Source organism: Choloepus didactylus, chromosome 6 (genome assembly GCF_015220235.1).
Source record: "Choloepus didactylus isolate mChoDid1 chromosome 6, mChoDid1.pri, whole genome shotgun sequence".
Classification (NCBI taxonomy): Eukaryota; Metazoa; Chordata; class Mammalia; order Pilosa; family Megalonychidae; genus Choloepus; species Choloepus didactylus.
The window spans coordinates 88,767,384-88,783,475 of NC_051312.1; the positions used below are offsets into that span (position 1 = coordinate 88,767,384).

Below are 16,092 nucleotides of genomic sequence, written 5' to 3' on the forward strand. Positions count from 1 at the left end.
ACCATGAGGCTTTGGGGAAGACATTTGCTGATCCTGAGCCTCTTCCTCCTTTCTGAAATTTGGGTAATTCCTACCCACTGTTGTTTTAAGACCGTGGTGAGAATTAAGAATCCATGGGTATTAAAACACCTTTGATATTGCAAGGAATTATACATGTGGGGAGGATAAATTATTGAAGCAGTCCTTCATTGTAATTGTTAGGTTGGCAGGCCCTCTTCCCAGACCATGATGCTGGGGTTGGAAATCTGGCTACAGCACGGAACAGGGGAAGGAGTGCTAGCCTGGAGCGAGACACCTGGCTTCCAGTTGGCTTCAGGCAAATAACTGCTCTGCGCTAAACTGTTTCCTCACTGTAAAGTGTGGCTGACCATTCTGAGGGTCCCTGGAATATTTTATGAGAACGTGCTTGGAGGCTCCATTCACGCCCCTCCCCTGGCTAACCAGTCAGTCCCCCTTCCTAGGCTCAGTGCCAAAGAGTTTTGGTCAGGAGCTGACCATTAAAGGAAGAGGTGCCATACTCGGGGGCCAGGGGACGGAGGCAGTGCCAAGCAGGGGACAAGAGCTTGAGGTGGACCAGGCCCCGGGCGGGGAGGCTGGGGGTACTAGCCCTGGCTCCAGCTATGACTCACAGAGTGGACCAGGGCCATCTCTGCCCCTTCTGGATCTGTTTCACCCCTGTACAGTTGGGTGGGAATAATAACCAGGCTTGCCTTGCAGAGTCACTGTGAGAAAACACAGGGGACTGGATATAAACACAGCAGGCAGGGCTGAGGGGTAATGCAACTTCTTATTTATTAATATATAATAACAAAAATGATAAAGCTCTTATATGCAGCTGTTTAGGTCTCTGTTATAAGGTCTTGGTCTCTTTATCTGGACTAGCCGTGACCTTCAGCTCCGGGGTCTGGGCTAGGAAGACATTCCAGTGACCTGCATGGAGGAAGGCAGAAGAGAGAGGGGTGTGTGTGTGTCTGTGTGTGTGTGTCTGTGTGTGCAACAGAGGCAGACTGATTGGGGTAGGAGATGAGTGGGGAAAGCTTAGGGCAAGGAAGAACAGAGTGGGCCGGGGATTGGAGCCCACAGGGAAGAAGGAGGTAGTTGTCGCCATCATACAGCGCTGGCACTGACCCAGTCTTCAAACGGCCAGCCTTTGTGGGCTGGGCTGGCATCCTGGCACCTGCTGGTGACACGCCTCTCTGGGACCTCCCCTCCCCCACCCGAAGCCCCACCTGGGTCCATCTTGGGAAGTAGAGCAGATGAAGGGCATCAGAATGAAAGTGATGAGGGGGGTTTCAGGCGTTGAACCCCTCCAGCTGATGGGAAATATTTCAGTAGCGAAGGAGTAGGCAGCACCAGGGTTTGGGGGCTCCATTCTCTCCCCTCCACAGCCCTGTCTCCCCTCACCCTCTAAGGCCAAATCCAGCCAGTTCTGCTTTACCTTCCCGCTCCCAAGTTGGGAAATCTCTGGCCCAGACGCCCACTGGATTCCTGTGCCGGGAACTGACGTCCGTGGCTGACAGCCCCCCTCCCCCCTCCCCCAGCACCAGCAGCCTGGGGACTCCCCGGGAGGCTGGGCCGCTCGCCTTGCTCTCCCCCAGGCTCCGCTCCTCAGCCCAAGGGCCCACCTTCATGGGTGCCGGTGAGCAGCCGGAAGTTCTGTGCCTCTTTCTGGAAGTCTTGCTTCCTGACTTTCTTGATCTGAATCAAGTGGAAGATTCCTGAGGGCAAAGACAAGGTCATGAGCCAGGACCTCAGGGTCAGTGAAACAGGGGGACTTAGTCACAGAACTGACCCTGGCACCTACGTCCCTTCCCCACCCACATGCTGATCAGCCACCAATGCCTGTTGCTAGATTTCCTTAGTACTTTGACTCTACTTCTTCTCCCATCCCCACTGTCAACCTCCTCAGTCAGGCCCCCAGATGTCTCACTGGGGTCACTACGCTAGATTCCTAAGTCCTTTCACTCTCCCTGTAATCCATAATCCTAACCGCAGGCATTTGAAATGTACATGCTACACTGTCACTCCCCTTCCCTGACCTCCAGTCGACTCTTCAGTTATGTCCATGCTCTTTGGCCACCTCCTTCTGCCTCCCCTGCTCCTGTCACCATTACCATCCTGCTCTCAAACCACTAACCCATGTTCAATGGAAAAGAGAGGAAGAAAGAAAGAAAGAGGGGGATGGGCAGGGGGTGGGGGGCACGACTGGCCAGTATGGCCTTGTCAAGTTTTCCTCTGGGCATAGAACTTATGAAAATCCAGAGGTGCCCTTATTCAGACTCCAAGTTCCTAACAAATGTCTGAGTTGTAGGCCTCTTTCAGTACCAGTCTCAGTTGACCCTAAACCCTTGAGTGCCCTTGATTGTGCTCCAGCCATCACCAACTACTTGAAGTCCCCTGAGGGGACCAAGTCTTCGCATGTGCCAGTCCCTCTGCTGCTGCTGCAACACTTGCTAGCATGGCCCTCACCTGCCAGATGAGCTCCTACTCATCCTCCAAGGCTTAGTGGGGAAGTCTTCCCTGATGCACCCTCCAGGCAGTAATAATGTTCTCCTTGGGGCACTGGGCTTCTATTTTGATTGAACCTGTTTCTAAAGTGCCATCACTGTGTCTATTCCTGCCTTCTGTACCAGACTGGGAACTCCTGGAATCCCCAGAGGCTGACCTACACACGGCACGTAGAATGAATGAATCTATGGATGGATGGATGGATAAGTAAATATATGTGTGCTTGGTTGAGGCTGGCCCCAGAGGGAGAATAAGGGATCCCTGATGTTTGCATCCCACGGGGAGTGGGCCAATGGCATCACACATGGGCCGTGAGGTCACGCCAGCTGTTACCACCAGGGTCTGCGGCCAGAAAGAACAGATGCAACCACCAAGGCCCCCGCAGCTCAGGACCGCCCTCCAGAAAAACAAAAACTGGCCCTGCTTATGGGAATCAGAGCGGAATCCCGCCAAGGGGAGCACAGAGAGCACTGACCCTGGGACCCTGAGTTCCAGTAATCAGGGAATGTCCAGCACTGCCCCCGGGACCCCTAGCCCAGATGCCAAGGATAAGGATGTAAAAGAGACTTGCTCCCAAGGCAAGGGGTGAGCACACATGAGAGTTAGTTTCCTTCAAAGGCCCAGGAGCTGCATCACTAAGGCCAGCAACAAGCAAGAGATGGGGACAGGCCTTTCTGTACCAGGCGTGCCACTGCACCCTCCCTAGGAGATTGACAAACTGGAGCAGAGGTGACAGGGGTGTGGTGGGCCCCCACATGGCATCCCCACAGCATGAGCGAAAGGACTGGGCTCTTTGGTCTGGATTCAAAACCTTATGGTTGTGCCTTTTGCTCTTTGAAGGGCTGGATCAGGTCTGATGGCAGCTGGGCTGTGCACCCACCTGTAGGGCAGAGCTGGGGCTGGTGGGGGGTCCTAGTCAGGCTCAGCTCAGTGTAAGGAACCCTCTCTGGCTGGGCCATCACAGTGCTGGGAGTGAAAAATCTGTTGGATGTTGGAGAGGGGGTATGTGCAGCCAGACACCCGAGACATCAGGGGCTGCAGGGAGACTCCTTTCCTAGGCAGGGATTAGGATTGAGGCTCCCAAGACCCCCCCTACTCTGAAACCCCAGAATCTAAAAGGCCCTTAACCCCAAGCCACCTGTCTGCTCAGATTCTGGCTCCTGGGCCTCATTCACCATGGCATGGCCTGGCCTTGCACAGGTTGCAGCGTTCACCCACTCTCTCCTCCAGCCCAAGTCTCCCCTCTCTCTTTTAGCCCCCAAGTCCTGCTGTTTCCACAGTTTCTGAGTAAACAGAGCAAGCTGCTCCCACTGAGGATCAGACCCTGGGAGTGTTTGTTTTGACTCCTACAGGCTGGGGCAGGGAGTTAATGGGGAGGTGGATGGGGCATTTGGCAACCCAGGCAATGAGGAGATGGGAAAGAGGTTTGCTAATGACAGGATGATGGGGCCTGGCAAGGTGAAGGTGAAGAATCCCCCACTCCTTGTCCCTCTCCTTCTGGGCCTGGTGATGATGAGATTAGCCTCAAGCCACTGCCCCTCTGCACCATCCCCAGTACACCTGGGCCTTTCTTGGGTACCTCCCGAAAGCATGAGGTCACTTCTGTGGAGGTGGCACTGGGGACAGTCAGAGCTCGGTTTGAATCTTTGCTTTACTGACTAAACTGTGTGACTTTGAGCAAGTCATTTTTCCTCTTGGATTCAGTTTTCTTTTTCTGCAAAATGGGGACATGATTACATAACCCTCAGGTTTCCTAGGAGGATCAAATGAGGCACATTCTACAAAGGGCCTGCAACATTCCAATCACGGAGCGAGGGCATAAGAGCGTGGGCTCTGCAGTGAGAGTCTGAGGCTGCTGCCCCATTCTGCCTGCCATGCCCTGCTCTGTGCCTCTCTAAATCCTGTCCGGCCCCAGGCCCGTCCTCCACGAAGCCTTGCCAGCCCAGCTAAGCTCCTAATGAGCTCCTGCTGCACCCATGACCTCCTGAGGATACAGGCCGGGGCCCACTGCACTCTGTGATCCCAGCACCTTGAGGGTGCCAAGCCCAGGGTAAACACTGAAGCCTTTCCAGGGACCAATGGAATCTCAAAGCTCCAGAATTGGGAGGGTTACTGAATTTAACTCAATCCCCACCAACCTTAGCTTGAACACTTTCTCTGAAGCTGCACACCTCCTCGCTCCCACCCTTCCACTATAGGAAGGCTCTAAGTAGGAGAAAGTTCTTCCTTTCACTGAGCTGAAATGTGTCTCTCTGCAACTGGTGGGATGGGATGAGAAGGACATTGGCATTTTTAGTGCCACTGAAGGTCAGGGACTGTAACTATGCTATTTCAATTAACCCTCCAAAAACCCACCTCCCCAATTAAATGAAGAGAAAACTGAGGCCCAGAGAGGTCAAATGATTGCCCAAGGCCACACAGCTAAGAGATGGCTGAGTGGGGATTCAAACCCAGGTCTGTCTACTTCCAAAGCCCCTGTTTGTTGTTCTGACCCTTGTGGTCACTCAGAACACGGCTGCTCCCTCTGCCTGGGGCAGCCCTTCAGAGCCATGAAGCCAGCGGTCCTGTCCCCCTGAGTCTCCTCTTCTCCAGGCTGAACAGCTCCGCTTTCTTCGTCCATTCCTCCCACGACATGGGGCAGAGTAGAGCAGGGAAAGAGCCGCATCTGACGTCACAAGACATGGGCTCTAGCTCCCGCTGCTCCACTTACTGGCTGTGTGGCCTTGGGCCAGGTACTTCACCTCTCTGAGCCTCAGTTTCCTCATCTGTAAAATGGGGATAATAATACCTAACTCTCAGGATCGTGGAGGATTAAATAAGGTAGCGAATGCGAAAGCACTTTGTAAACTAAATTGCTATACACGTTAGTTGCTGTTACGATTATCATCATTCTTCTTTTTTATTCCCTCTTCCAACCCCTCCACCCCCACCCCAGACCCCAGACCCCAAGCAAACCCATCAGTAGAAGAAACTACCTCAGGGCTTAGTTACCCTAAAGGTTTCTGTTTGGATTGTGGCTTAACACTCTACTCAGGGGATTTATGTTTTGTTTTGTTTTGTTTTAAAGCCATAAAACCAAACTGAGCAATTCCCTTTTAGTGAAAACTTCTCTTGACCTTCAGTTGGTGATATGACAGCCTGTTGAACAGGGTGAGTTTTTCATAGAATGAAAAATATATTGTCATGTCAATTTACCTCGGAGTGATGGAATCCACCATGTAGAGAAGGCTACATGAAACTAGGTCTTCCTGCTTTGGGGCCCTCCTGCTGAAAATATCTCCCCATCTGGCTGACCTCACAGCGTGCTAAAATTCTACCATGAGAGAACTATTTATGTCATCAGGTAGCAGTCCCCTCTTCCTGGCTCCTTCCAAGGTGCAACAACCCCATCCTCCCAGGAGAGGGAGCACTCCAAGGCATTGGCATCAGAGTGAAGGAGCTTATCAGAACTGTTGGAGAACCACAGACTCAGAACCACTGCTTTCCTACAGTTGGGATCAGGGATCCTAAAACCTGGAAGGGTGTCTAGAGGCAGGTCTTGCTGGAACAGGGGCGCCTGATCAATACGACGTCCCTAAGGCCCCTGCAGAGCTTGGGGAGAGGGACAGGTCAGAGGTACACCCAGCTGGGAGTCGGCCAATGCTCACCTTTTACCAGCTTCCAGAGGTAGATCTCCACCTGGTCAGAGGCCTCACGCTCAAGGGCAAAGCTGTGCAGGTTGTCTGGGCTTGGGGACACCGATGTGTGGACGAGAACCCGGCCGGGTGCCTTCGGACACCTGGTGGCACTGATCTCACTGTGACCAGGGTCTGCCTTGTCCTCTGGGAGAGACAAGGGGCTTGTGAACGCTCTGTCTCCCCACCCCTGGTAGGCCCAGGAAGAGGGCCACCGATCTGACATCCCCCTCTGTGTCTCTATGGTCCTTGGAAAAGTACTGGTGCCCCTGGGAGGAGAAGGAGGTCTCTGGAAAGCACAGAACTAGCATCTCCACCAGTTACCTCCCATTAATTAGCATATCAGAAAACTTCTCACCCTTCAGGACCCAGCTTGCCTTCCACCTCCTCCAGGCAGCCTACCCAGAATAGCTCAGCCCACCCTGACTCCTCCCACCTACAGTTTTTTGTTGTTGTTGTTGTTTTAATTCAGGCTTTCAAATCCACACATGGTTTTTTAAACCCTTCTTACTCATGCCTCTCACTCATGCCTTTAATCCCATGCTGCTTTGAATTGCTTTTTTTTTTTTCTCACTTGGATATGTTTTATCTGTAAAAAAGACCCACAAGGTAAAGGGCACTGAGTCCTAAAAGTCTCTTGAGTCATTCCCACCACTAAGCATAGGCTCTCAGTGAACACACATTGAATGAAAGTTTGGGAGGGGGTTGAGATGATGCTGGCAGTAACGATAGGCACAGTTGTGATGGTGGGAATGGCGATGGTGGTGATGGTTACGGTCACGGTCGTAATGATTTTGGTGCCAAATTGGATCCAGTTCTAAAGCATGATGTGCAGGCCATCCAAGGACATTGCCCAGGACTTTGCAGGTACCAACAGGCCCCTGACCATCTTCCAGGGACTGAAGGACTAAGTCCCCACATCCCCCTTCTAGATTCTTGCTAGTCATGAAGTCCTTCTAGATGTCTAAGAGCTGGAAGGCTACAATGTCAATAGCGTCAGAGGGAATGGACCTGGAGTCTGGGGTGGAGCCCAACACCAGCGATGTTTATGAGGGAGCCCAGGAGTGAGCCCCAGCCAGTCTCAAGGAGAGTTCAAATGGAACCCCTACTTCTCACGGTGTTCCAAGCCCCCTTCCTGTTATACCCCCTCCATGACCCTCTCCCAATAGCACATTACTCTGATAAATACGAATTATCCTTTTTTGTTTGAATTTCATGTACAATTCATAAAGCATTTTCACCAACGCTGTGCCTGAGGCTCAGAGCGGTAAAGTAAATTGTTCCTGCTCACAATAGTAAGTTAAGTAAGTAAGTGAATTCTGGGATAGATGGAGACTTAGGATAAATTCAGTCACTCATTTATCTCATTTGTGAAAAAACTCATTTGTGAGGATTAAATCAAATATATGAAATCACAGTACAACACGTGGCACACAGTAGGTGCTCGAGGTATGTTTCCTTCCTTTTTTTCCTTTATTTCTCCCCCCTCCCCTTCCTCAGTTTTGCAAACCTGGCCCTCTAACCAGAGTCGGACTCCAACCTCGGCTCTTGCATCGCCCCACCTGCCTTCCTTCCCAGCTTAGAGGATGGGCCTGACCCTCACAACAGGTACAGCTGAAAATCAGAGGCCCCTCTTCTTAACAAGATACTCTGAAGGTCTCTTCTGCAGATTGTTAATCCTAGGGTCACAGGACATTATTGAAAGAACCCAGCTGGCAAGTCTGGAGGTGAGTTCTAGTTCCAGCTCCACTACCACTTTGCTGTGTGACCTAGGAAACTCATTTCTCTTCTCTGGGTCTCTGTGTTCCCATATGTAGATGAGAGGTGAACCAGATAGGAGGGCAATAGCAGTCAATAGCATAAGCTGTGGAGTGATCACAGCTCTGTCACATAGAGCTGTGGGACCTCGGACAAGGTATGCAGCTTCTCATTCTACAAAATGGAGATAAAGTTACCTACCCTGTCCATTTGGGTGAGGATTATTAAAGGAACTCATGTGTGCAAAATACCTAACTGGTACACTGTAAGTGTTCAATAAATATTGTCTATTACACTTAAAAGTCCTAATGTTCTACGATTTTATGACTTCATAGAGTTCAGAACATTATCTGATTCTAAGAGCCTCTGAACCTATTACTGTAACATTTGATGTCCCATAAATCTGATGTTTTGTGAGCCTGACACTTTCCACTCCTGCACTTCTAACATTCTGTGCTTCTGTAAACCCTGCATTCTGTGGCTCTGAGCCCAAGTCCTTCCATGTCTGAGATGTTTCAGTGTCTGGGAGGAGATACCCAGGACTCATTCTGGCCAATGCCCTCCCTGCCCCCAGTGCCTCTTTCTACCTGGGCAGATCTTGCAGCACTTTCCGGCCACTTTCTCGGGGTGATGGCAGGGGTACTCGGTGGGGCAGGTCACGCGCTGGCAGTCCTGGCGGCCATCCTGACAGGTACACAGGATGCAGGGCAGGGGTCCGAAGGAGCGGAAGGCCGGGTGCCACACCTCCCCGTGGGAGTATGTCTTCCCACCATGTACACAGGCTGGGCCAAGGAGGGCAGGAAGGGAGGTGGGTCAGCACCTTGGACCCGGGCCAGAGCTTCTGGTCCAGCAACGGGTAGGGGGAGGCCTCTGGGAGCCCCCACTCCACCAGTCTGGCCCAGTCACACCTCCTGCAGTGTGGAGGTCAGGGTACAAAGCCTAGTCCCCATCACTGACATCCCCCTTACCTCGCACTCATGGCTGAGGTGTGCCCAGGAAGGGTTTGCCCAAGAGTAAGAGCCTCCCCCACCCTTCATCTGGGACTCTGGTGGAGCAAAGAGAGTGCTGGCCTGGCCGTCAGGAGAAGCCAGGTCACGTTCTGTCACTACCTGGCTGTGCAAGCTCTCTGAGGCCCAGGGAGGTCAAATGACCTCTTCATCTTTCCCTTTCTCGGCCTCAATGTCCCATCAGTACAAAGTGGGGCTGGGACTCAATATCCTCTGCAGCTCCTCCTGCCCACCAGTTGGGGTGCCCTTCAATGAGGGCTCTCTCCCCGCTTTCTGCTGCCACAGCTGCCCGTCTGGCCTCCTTCTGTAGTCTTTCCTCGCACAGCCCAGCTCCCATCCCTCCTTCGTTTTTCAGAAACTTTCTCCCAGCACCGGCTTATATTATGGAAATTATGTATACGTCTGTCTCTCTGACTAGTCTCTGAGTCCCTCAAGGGCAGGGACCATTTTTTGTCTCTCTGTTCTGTCACCCCCATTTCCCAGCAAAGACATGGCAGATGCTCAAAAATGTATTGTACTGTCCAATAGTAAGAACACTTGGGTTCCAGTTCTAGTTTGGACGCTAACTCAATACTCTGAACCTCAGTGTCCTCATCTGTCAAATGGGGGTTTAAACCTGTCCCTTCAAGGATCTCTCAGTTGTGACGGTGTAGCAGTCCACCAGCCGCCCAAGTTGGTGGGGGGCTGCTGAATGGGGAAAGGAGGGAGGGAGAGCTTTGAGGGCCCCCCCTTTCCCACCTCATAGATTGGAGGAGGCTCCAGTCCCCACCTTTCTTGTGTTTCTCCTTCAGGACAATCTTGACAGTGGTGCTGCCTGCCCCTTTAGGTCGGAAGTGGCGAGGGATGAAGCCCAGAGGGGAGCTGAGGACGGTGGGGGCTGGGGTGCCCAGGCCTCTCTTTCTCCCGCTGTCACCTGAACATGGATCCTGAGGTTGTGTCTGCAAATGGCAGGAAGGATGAAGATCACTGAGTGCAACAGGCCACTGCCGGCTGGAGGAGCAGCAAGACAGAGGCTGTAGCGAGAGGCCCGAGGGTGGACACCTGCACGGCTTCCCAGGGAAGAGTGGACACAGGCTAGGGATGGAAAGGAGATCTAGATGGGGCCGCAGACACTCTCAACAATGGATCTTGGGGAAGTCTCAGAGGATAGTGACTTGGAAATCCAGCCTCCACCAGGTGCTTCTCAGGCCTTGTCAGAGCCAGAGCCTTGGGGTTGGGGGATGGGGGGCAGGTAGGGAGAGGGTGCTGGGAGTCATAGCTGATTAGGAACCTGGAGAACTTAAGATGTAAGAAACAGAAGGTGAGAATGTAGTGAGGATGAAACTCAGGAAATTCTTCTCTGTCAGAGAAGACTTGGGTGATGGGACAAGGGGGGGGTCCCACCAGGTCCTGGAGTCCCATGGGGTAGGGACACTAAGAGCAGGTACCGTGCAGAGTCTAGGCCCAGAGACCCTGCTCCTCCAAAGCAGGTGCTGGGAGGGCTGGTAGTGACAGCAAAATAAATGTGGTGAGGGCAACTTAAGGGGGCAGGTGCTTCACAGCTGGACAGTGTCAGCCACGGGAGAGGTGCAAGTGAGCTAGGGACAAGGGTCAGGGCCTGCTTGCTGACTCAGGGTAACTCACTATCCTTCTACAGCCCATTCCTGCCCCATACAGTCTCAGAGTCAGTCCTTCAGTGGCCCAGAGACTGTGCCCATAAGAGATCCCTGGAGTAGAGTCTGTGTCCCAGATCCCAGCACAGGCCCAGGCATATAGGAGGTGCCCAGGAGATGCTCGGTGAATGGAACAGAGGCAAGAAGGAATTAAAGAGCTCAACCCCGAAATGGAGATTTGCCCAAGTCATCCAGCAGGTCAGTAAGTAGGCTGGAAATAAGCCTGGGTGGGTTTCACCTAGCGCACTGTCTCCCTAGGGGGGAGATGGGAAGTCAAGGGAATGGAATGGCTCAGGTCCTGCAACCCAAGTCCCCAGGTGGGAAGGCCCAGCCTGGGAAGGGAGGTTGGCAAGGAAGAAGGGAGAGCATAGCAGCCTGGAGAACCTCTGGGAAGGGGAACGCAGCCTCCAGTCTCCCAGGGGCCAGGTGACCCGGGCTGAAAGAGGTCAAGTTGTTCACACTGTAGACATAACTCAGATGACAGACCAGGGACTTGAGTCCGTGTGTGAGTACACTCTCCCCTTATCCTCTCAGAGCATAGAGAGCTTGGCATTTGGACCACCGATCCCCATCTTAACTCTAGACCTAGATCAAGAGGGGCCAAGATAGAGTGGGGAACAGACAGGCAGACTGCAGTCAAAGAACCGCTATCTCAGGAGCTGGGTGTGGAAGGCTGGCCAACATCAGAAGCCATTCCTCCCTCAGGAGAACGTGCTCCCTGGAGGTGGCCTGAGCTAAGGACAGACACAGGCTCTGGATGGAACAGTGTCAGAGAGCTTCCCAGGAGGGAAATTGGGAAGTCTAGGGCCTGTTTCTGTCCTGTGTCGGGGACTGGTTTTCTCCCAGGCCCCACCTGGCCCACTAACCATAGCCCTGGCTGGGCTAGGGAGGGGGCTGGAACATGATGGGGGCTAAGGTAGCTGACTCAGGGGACAAATGAGAATTGAGGACAATGACTGGTATTGCCTGCTCTAGAGTCATGGAGATTTAGGCCTTGGATTCTCCCTCCTTCACCTCCTCTCCCCACCCTATGTGCTAAGCCGCACACTCACCACCTCATCCTGTGACTGCGTGGTATCCTCTTCAGCTGGCTGCTCACTTGACACATCTAGAAACCCAAAGGGAAGTCAGTTCAGCCTTGGCCTCTTCAGCCTTGCTGGCTGGAGCCCTGCAGACCCCCACGTACAGGTTCTGCCTCTCTAAGACCTGGAGCCACTTCTGCAGCCCCAGCTTACCAGCAGATCCTTTTGCCCCACTGGGAACTTTCACTTCTCATTAGAGCCTCTCCTCACCTTGTCAGGCTAAGTCTATATAACTGAGCTGCTGCCTCAGTTTCCCTCCACTGACCTCCTGGTCACCATTGGGACTGAACCATCTAGCTGGGTTAGAACATCTTGCTTAGATCTTACTTAAAAGTCACCTCTCTGGGACACTGGCCATACCCCTCAGTGCCTGTAACTGATGGCCTGAGGGCCCAGAATCCTTCTCTGAGGCTGCTTAGCTCTAGTCCTCGGGGCAGCCCCTTTACCCAGCCACACTGGAAATCACTAGGCCTTAGCTTACAATATACACTCCCAGGGCCCTGCCTCCAGCTTTAACACCCTATGACTTCTCCATCTCCCATTCCCCTGGGGAGCCAGCACACATAGCCCTTTGGAGCCCTGCAGCTTCCTAAAGCCCCGAGGAGATTTTCTCTCCCTGGCTCCTGCCCCACTATACAATTTGGCTCCCACTGAGTGTTCTTGGTTCAAAGACCCAGACCACTGGAACTAGACTGCCTGTTAGAAATCACTCAGGCCAACTTCTCATTCTACATGTGGCCCAAGTGAGGCCCAGAAAGGGGAAGGAATTTGCAAGAGTTAGCTCAAAGGACCAGGACTGAAATTGGGGTCACCTCACTCATGGTCCAGTGCCCTTCTATAACACCGACATTTGGGGAAGCCCTCTACTGTGGAGCCTTCCTCCCCACCTGACTGCCGCCTCCTCCAGGAAGCCTTCCTTGTGTACCCGAGCCCACGGGGGGGCAGTCCAACCATCATTGAACTTCATTCTGCTCAAGCTCAATTTGCCCTTTACTAGCCGATATGTTGGCCTCTCTCTTTTTCATACAGGTAATATACCTGGATTTAGCTGGACAGATGTGCTCTGAACCCCAGTGAGCCCATTCCTGTGCCCAGCTCTGCCATGAGGAAGACAGGAGCAGGAGCCATGGTCTCTGCCTGTATCAGACTCCTCTTATGCACCACATCTGATGTTCTTGGTCTCTTCTGATTTCAGGGACACTGTCCACTTGTTGCAGCCGGTGCTGCAACACCCACTCTGCACGGGCTCCAACTAACTCCTCAGACTCACCTGACAGCACCTCTCCAAGTGCCTGTGCCTCACTCTAGCACCTCATGTCCATGTCTCCTGCCCCCCACTTCTTATCCCATCCCATGGCCCCACTCCCTTCTCCTGCTCCTGGAGTTTCTATTACCTGCACATGCATGCACCATAAGGGACTGGAGGGAATTAACACCGTTGGGGTGAGCCTTTGATCAGTGGGAATTCACGGCTGATGGAGAGACTCTTACCTCTTCCTCTTCCATCCCTAGACTTTTCTGAGAAAGTGACTACTTGGAACAATCAATCACACTTAGCATCAAGCAGAGATCAGCTCTATAATCTATTCTATTATTACTTCTCTCTTCTTTCCTCCTTCACTGCCCCTTTCTCTCACTCCTGGTCCCTGGGATTGCAATAGAAAGTAAGTGCACATCAGCCTTTGCCTCGGGCTCTACTTTCTGGGGAGGCTGGATTAGGACACCGTCTTCAAGAACAGAATGGCCTGCTACATGATGGGTGTCCCCTGGGGTTCCTTCCAGATCCAAGAGTCCATAGCTAGGTCCATTGGTTGGAGATGAGGGTGGCACCGCCAGATCTAGGCACAGACTCACCGGTGCAGGCCTGGCAGCAGGAGTCAGGCAGCGGGAGAGGTGTGGGACAGCCAGGTTCGGGGCAGGTCATGAGGCCGCAGTAGATCTGTCCCTCCTGAAAGACACAGCAAAGAGGAGCTGGAAGACGAGCTCTGATGGCCAGCCTTGGGGGCTAGGAGAGCCCCCTGCCCAGGGGGCAAATGGCCTTGTGGTCTCCCTCGAGGAAGGGGAGGCAGGGAACAGCGGACCTCCTGGGCAAGGCTTAGCCCACTCAGAGGAGGGGGGTCCCCTGTACCCTCCCCACTCCAGGTCCCAAAAGTAACATTCATCTTACAGCTTCAAAAGCATTTTCACACACAGTCTCTCCCTAGGTTTCAACTGCAACTTAGGGAGGTGGGATTCTCCCCATCCAACAAATGAGGCGATCCTGGAGAGGGGCCCAAACCATCTGAAGTCAGAGAGACAGCAAGGGCAGAATGGACTAGAGCCCAGTCTTCAGGCTTTTCCCACTGAAATTAACATCCTTCTCCCGTGGCCTGGAACAAGGGGCCCAGCATAGGAGAGCGGAAAGGGTGGGTGATACCTTGGGCTCATCTTGTTCCTACTGAAAGCCCTAGCTCTCCACCTTCAGGACCCAGCCTTGAGAGGCAGACTGTAAGGGAAAGGGCCTTGCAGGAGTAAGGAAGCCAGGAAACCTTTGGTAAGTCACTTCTCTTCTCTGGGCCTCAGTTCCCTCGTCTGTGAAATGGGGCCACTCCCAGCTGGGTTGTGATGATTGGTAAAGGAATGATTGTGAAAACCCTTTACAAGGTCTAAGTCACAGTGCACCTGGGAGGAAGCGATGTTATCTTAAGTTCTTTTCCTATTCCTTTCCCAGTGAGCCTGAGAAGTAAGGAATCTGATCTCTTAGATGACATTAGGAGTCAAGCCAGTGCCATATAAACAAGGATAAAAGGAAAAAAGAAGGGGAGACCCAAGTATCCAGGCAGAAGGGATAAAGGAATCATAGAAGGCTCTCACCACCCGCCATCATCATTTCTGTCTCTTTCCACAGTCCCTTCCTAATCCAGGCCCTTGTCCCTTCATAGGAATCAGCACGCGGCAGCGAAAAGAGCATGGGATTTGGAGTCATGTAGTCCTGGGTCTGAATTCCGGCTCTGCCACTGACTGGCTGTGTAACCTTAGGCAAGTTCCTTAACCTCTCTGAACCTCAGTTTCTTCATCAGTAAAACAGAATTATGATGTCACTTTCCTCAGGTTGTTGGGATATTATACATAAGCACAAGGCATTTTCATGAACCTAGTAGGTATAAGGCACTAGATCACTGCAAGGGGTTCAGACTCTGCAGTATAATCACTCACAAAGTTGAGTTGTAAGTAGCCAGTCTGCATTATTTGTAAGCTATTTGCTCTGAAGCACTGACACTTTAATTTTTCAGAAGCTAAAACTGATGAGTCCTTCTCACTGCAAAGATGGGGAGGCAGGCCCCATGAGGAAAAGAGACTCTGTCAAGGTCACACAGGGAATCATGGCAGAGCTGGAGCTCAAACATCCAGTCTAGACCTCTTACCCTTGCATCACTGCTAAATTAAATGGTTATTTAAAACAGAGAGGGGGTTAGAGATCACCTGGCCAGATGCCCTTACACGCTCAGAGGAACTGAGACCAAGTTTTGGTGGTAGGGAAATCGGGAGGGCAGGTATTCTTTCTGCCCATGCACAGCTGAGGAGCCAAGTCCAGAGGGGAGGAATGATACGCTGAAAGCCATCTGCAAACCTGCAGCTGGGCCATGCCTGGAACCTTCTAGGGAGGAGGGTGAAGATTTTCTGTATCAGGCCTTGCTTGGCTGACCACAGGCAGGGGGAGTCTAAGTAGCCTCAGATTAAATCCCCTTTGCTACAGACAAGTCTGGCCCTGTCTCTGGACCCCAGGACTGATAACTGATAATTTACTCCTTCATTCATGCATTTATTCACTCATTCATTTATTCATTCGACAATCATTACAGAACCCTCTGTGTGCCAGGCCCTGGCCTGGGAGCAGCAGAAGATTCTGAAATGAGTTGGATATGTTCCTTCCCCACATACCCCATATAGATAGAGTCTAGTGGGGGAAACAGAAAAGGGTACATGTCATGTCAGTGTGAGGTGCTATAACCGAGGAAGCTCAGAGGAGAGCCACCCGGCCCAGCTGGGGCAGGGCACTAGAGACCCCAGCTGCCGGACTTCCCCTCCCCCTGAGCCCACTCATTCTCACTTTAACCTTAATCAGGGAGAACAACTTCCCCCCAGTCCACGCGACTGCCCCCGTCGCAGGCCCGGACTGCTGGCTTGGGCTAAGGAGAGAGTCAAGGTTCTTACTGCACAGCTGCACAGGACACACTGGTTGGGCAGGCGAGAGGGGAACAGCTCACGGGCACTGAAGATCTCTCCATGTTGGTACACGGTCCCGTTGTACTGGCAGGACTTTGGGGGTGCCCGGAGCCCAGAGGGAGTGTGAGGTTCTGCAGAGGGGGAGGGGAAGGAGGAAGAAGAAAATGAAGTTGCACAAGGATCTGGGAGCTCCGCTAGATTTAAT

The 16,092-nt window shown here is 52.6% G+C and overlaps 1 protein-coding gene across 2 annotated transcripts in view; it reads right to left on the reverse strand.

Annotated features, from left to right (window-relative positions):
- Positions 1–820: 820 nt before the first annotated feature.
- Positions 821–16,092, reverse strand: part of CHRDL2 (chordin like 2) — a 31,781-nt gene continuing 16,509 nt past the window's right edge. Inside the window, exons 4-12 of one of the 2 annotated variants that reach the window (XM_037839143.1) lie at positions 15,876–16,018; positions 13,536–13,629; positions 11,652–11,707; positions 9,717–9,885; positions 8,528–8,722; positions 6,156–6,329; positions 5,219–5,273; positions 1,626–1,718; positions 821–930 (exon numbers count right to left, since the gene is read on the reverse strand). In XM_037839143.1, coding sequence (XP_037695071.1) covers positions 1,628–1,718; positions 5,219–5,273; positions 6,156–6,329; positions 8,528–8,722; positions 9,717–9,885; positions 11,652–11,707; positions 13,536–13,629; positions 15,876–16,018 — 977 coding nt within the window. In that variant the 3' untranslated portion in view covers positions 821–930; positions 1,626–1,627. The remainder of the gene's footprint in view (positions 931–1,625; positions 1,719–5,218; positions 5,274–6,155; positions 6,330–8,527; positions 8,723–9,716; positions 9,886–11,651; positions 11,708–13,535; positions 13,630–15,875; positions 16,019–16,092) is intronic. The other variant, XM_037839142.1, reaches the window with a different exon arrangement.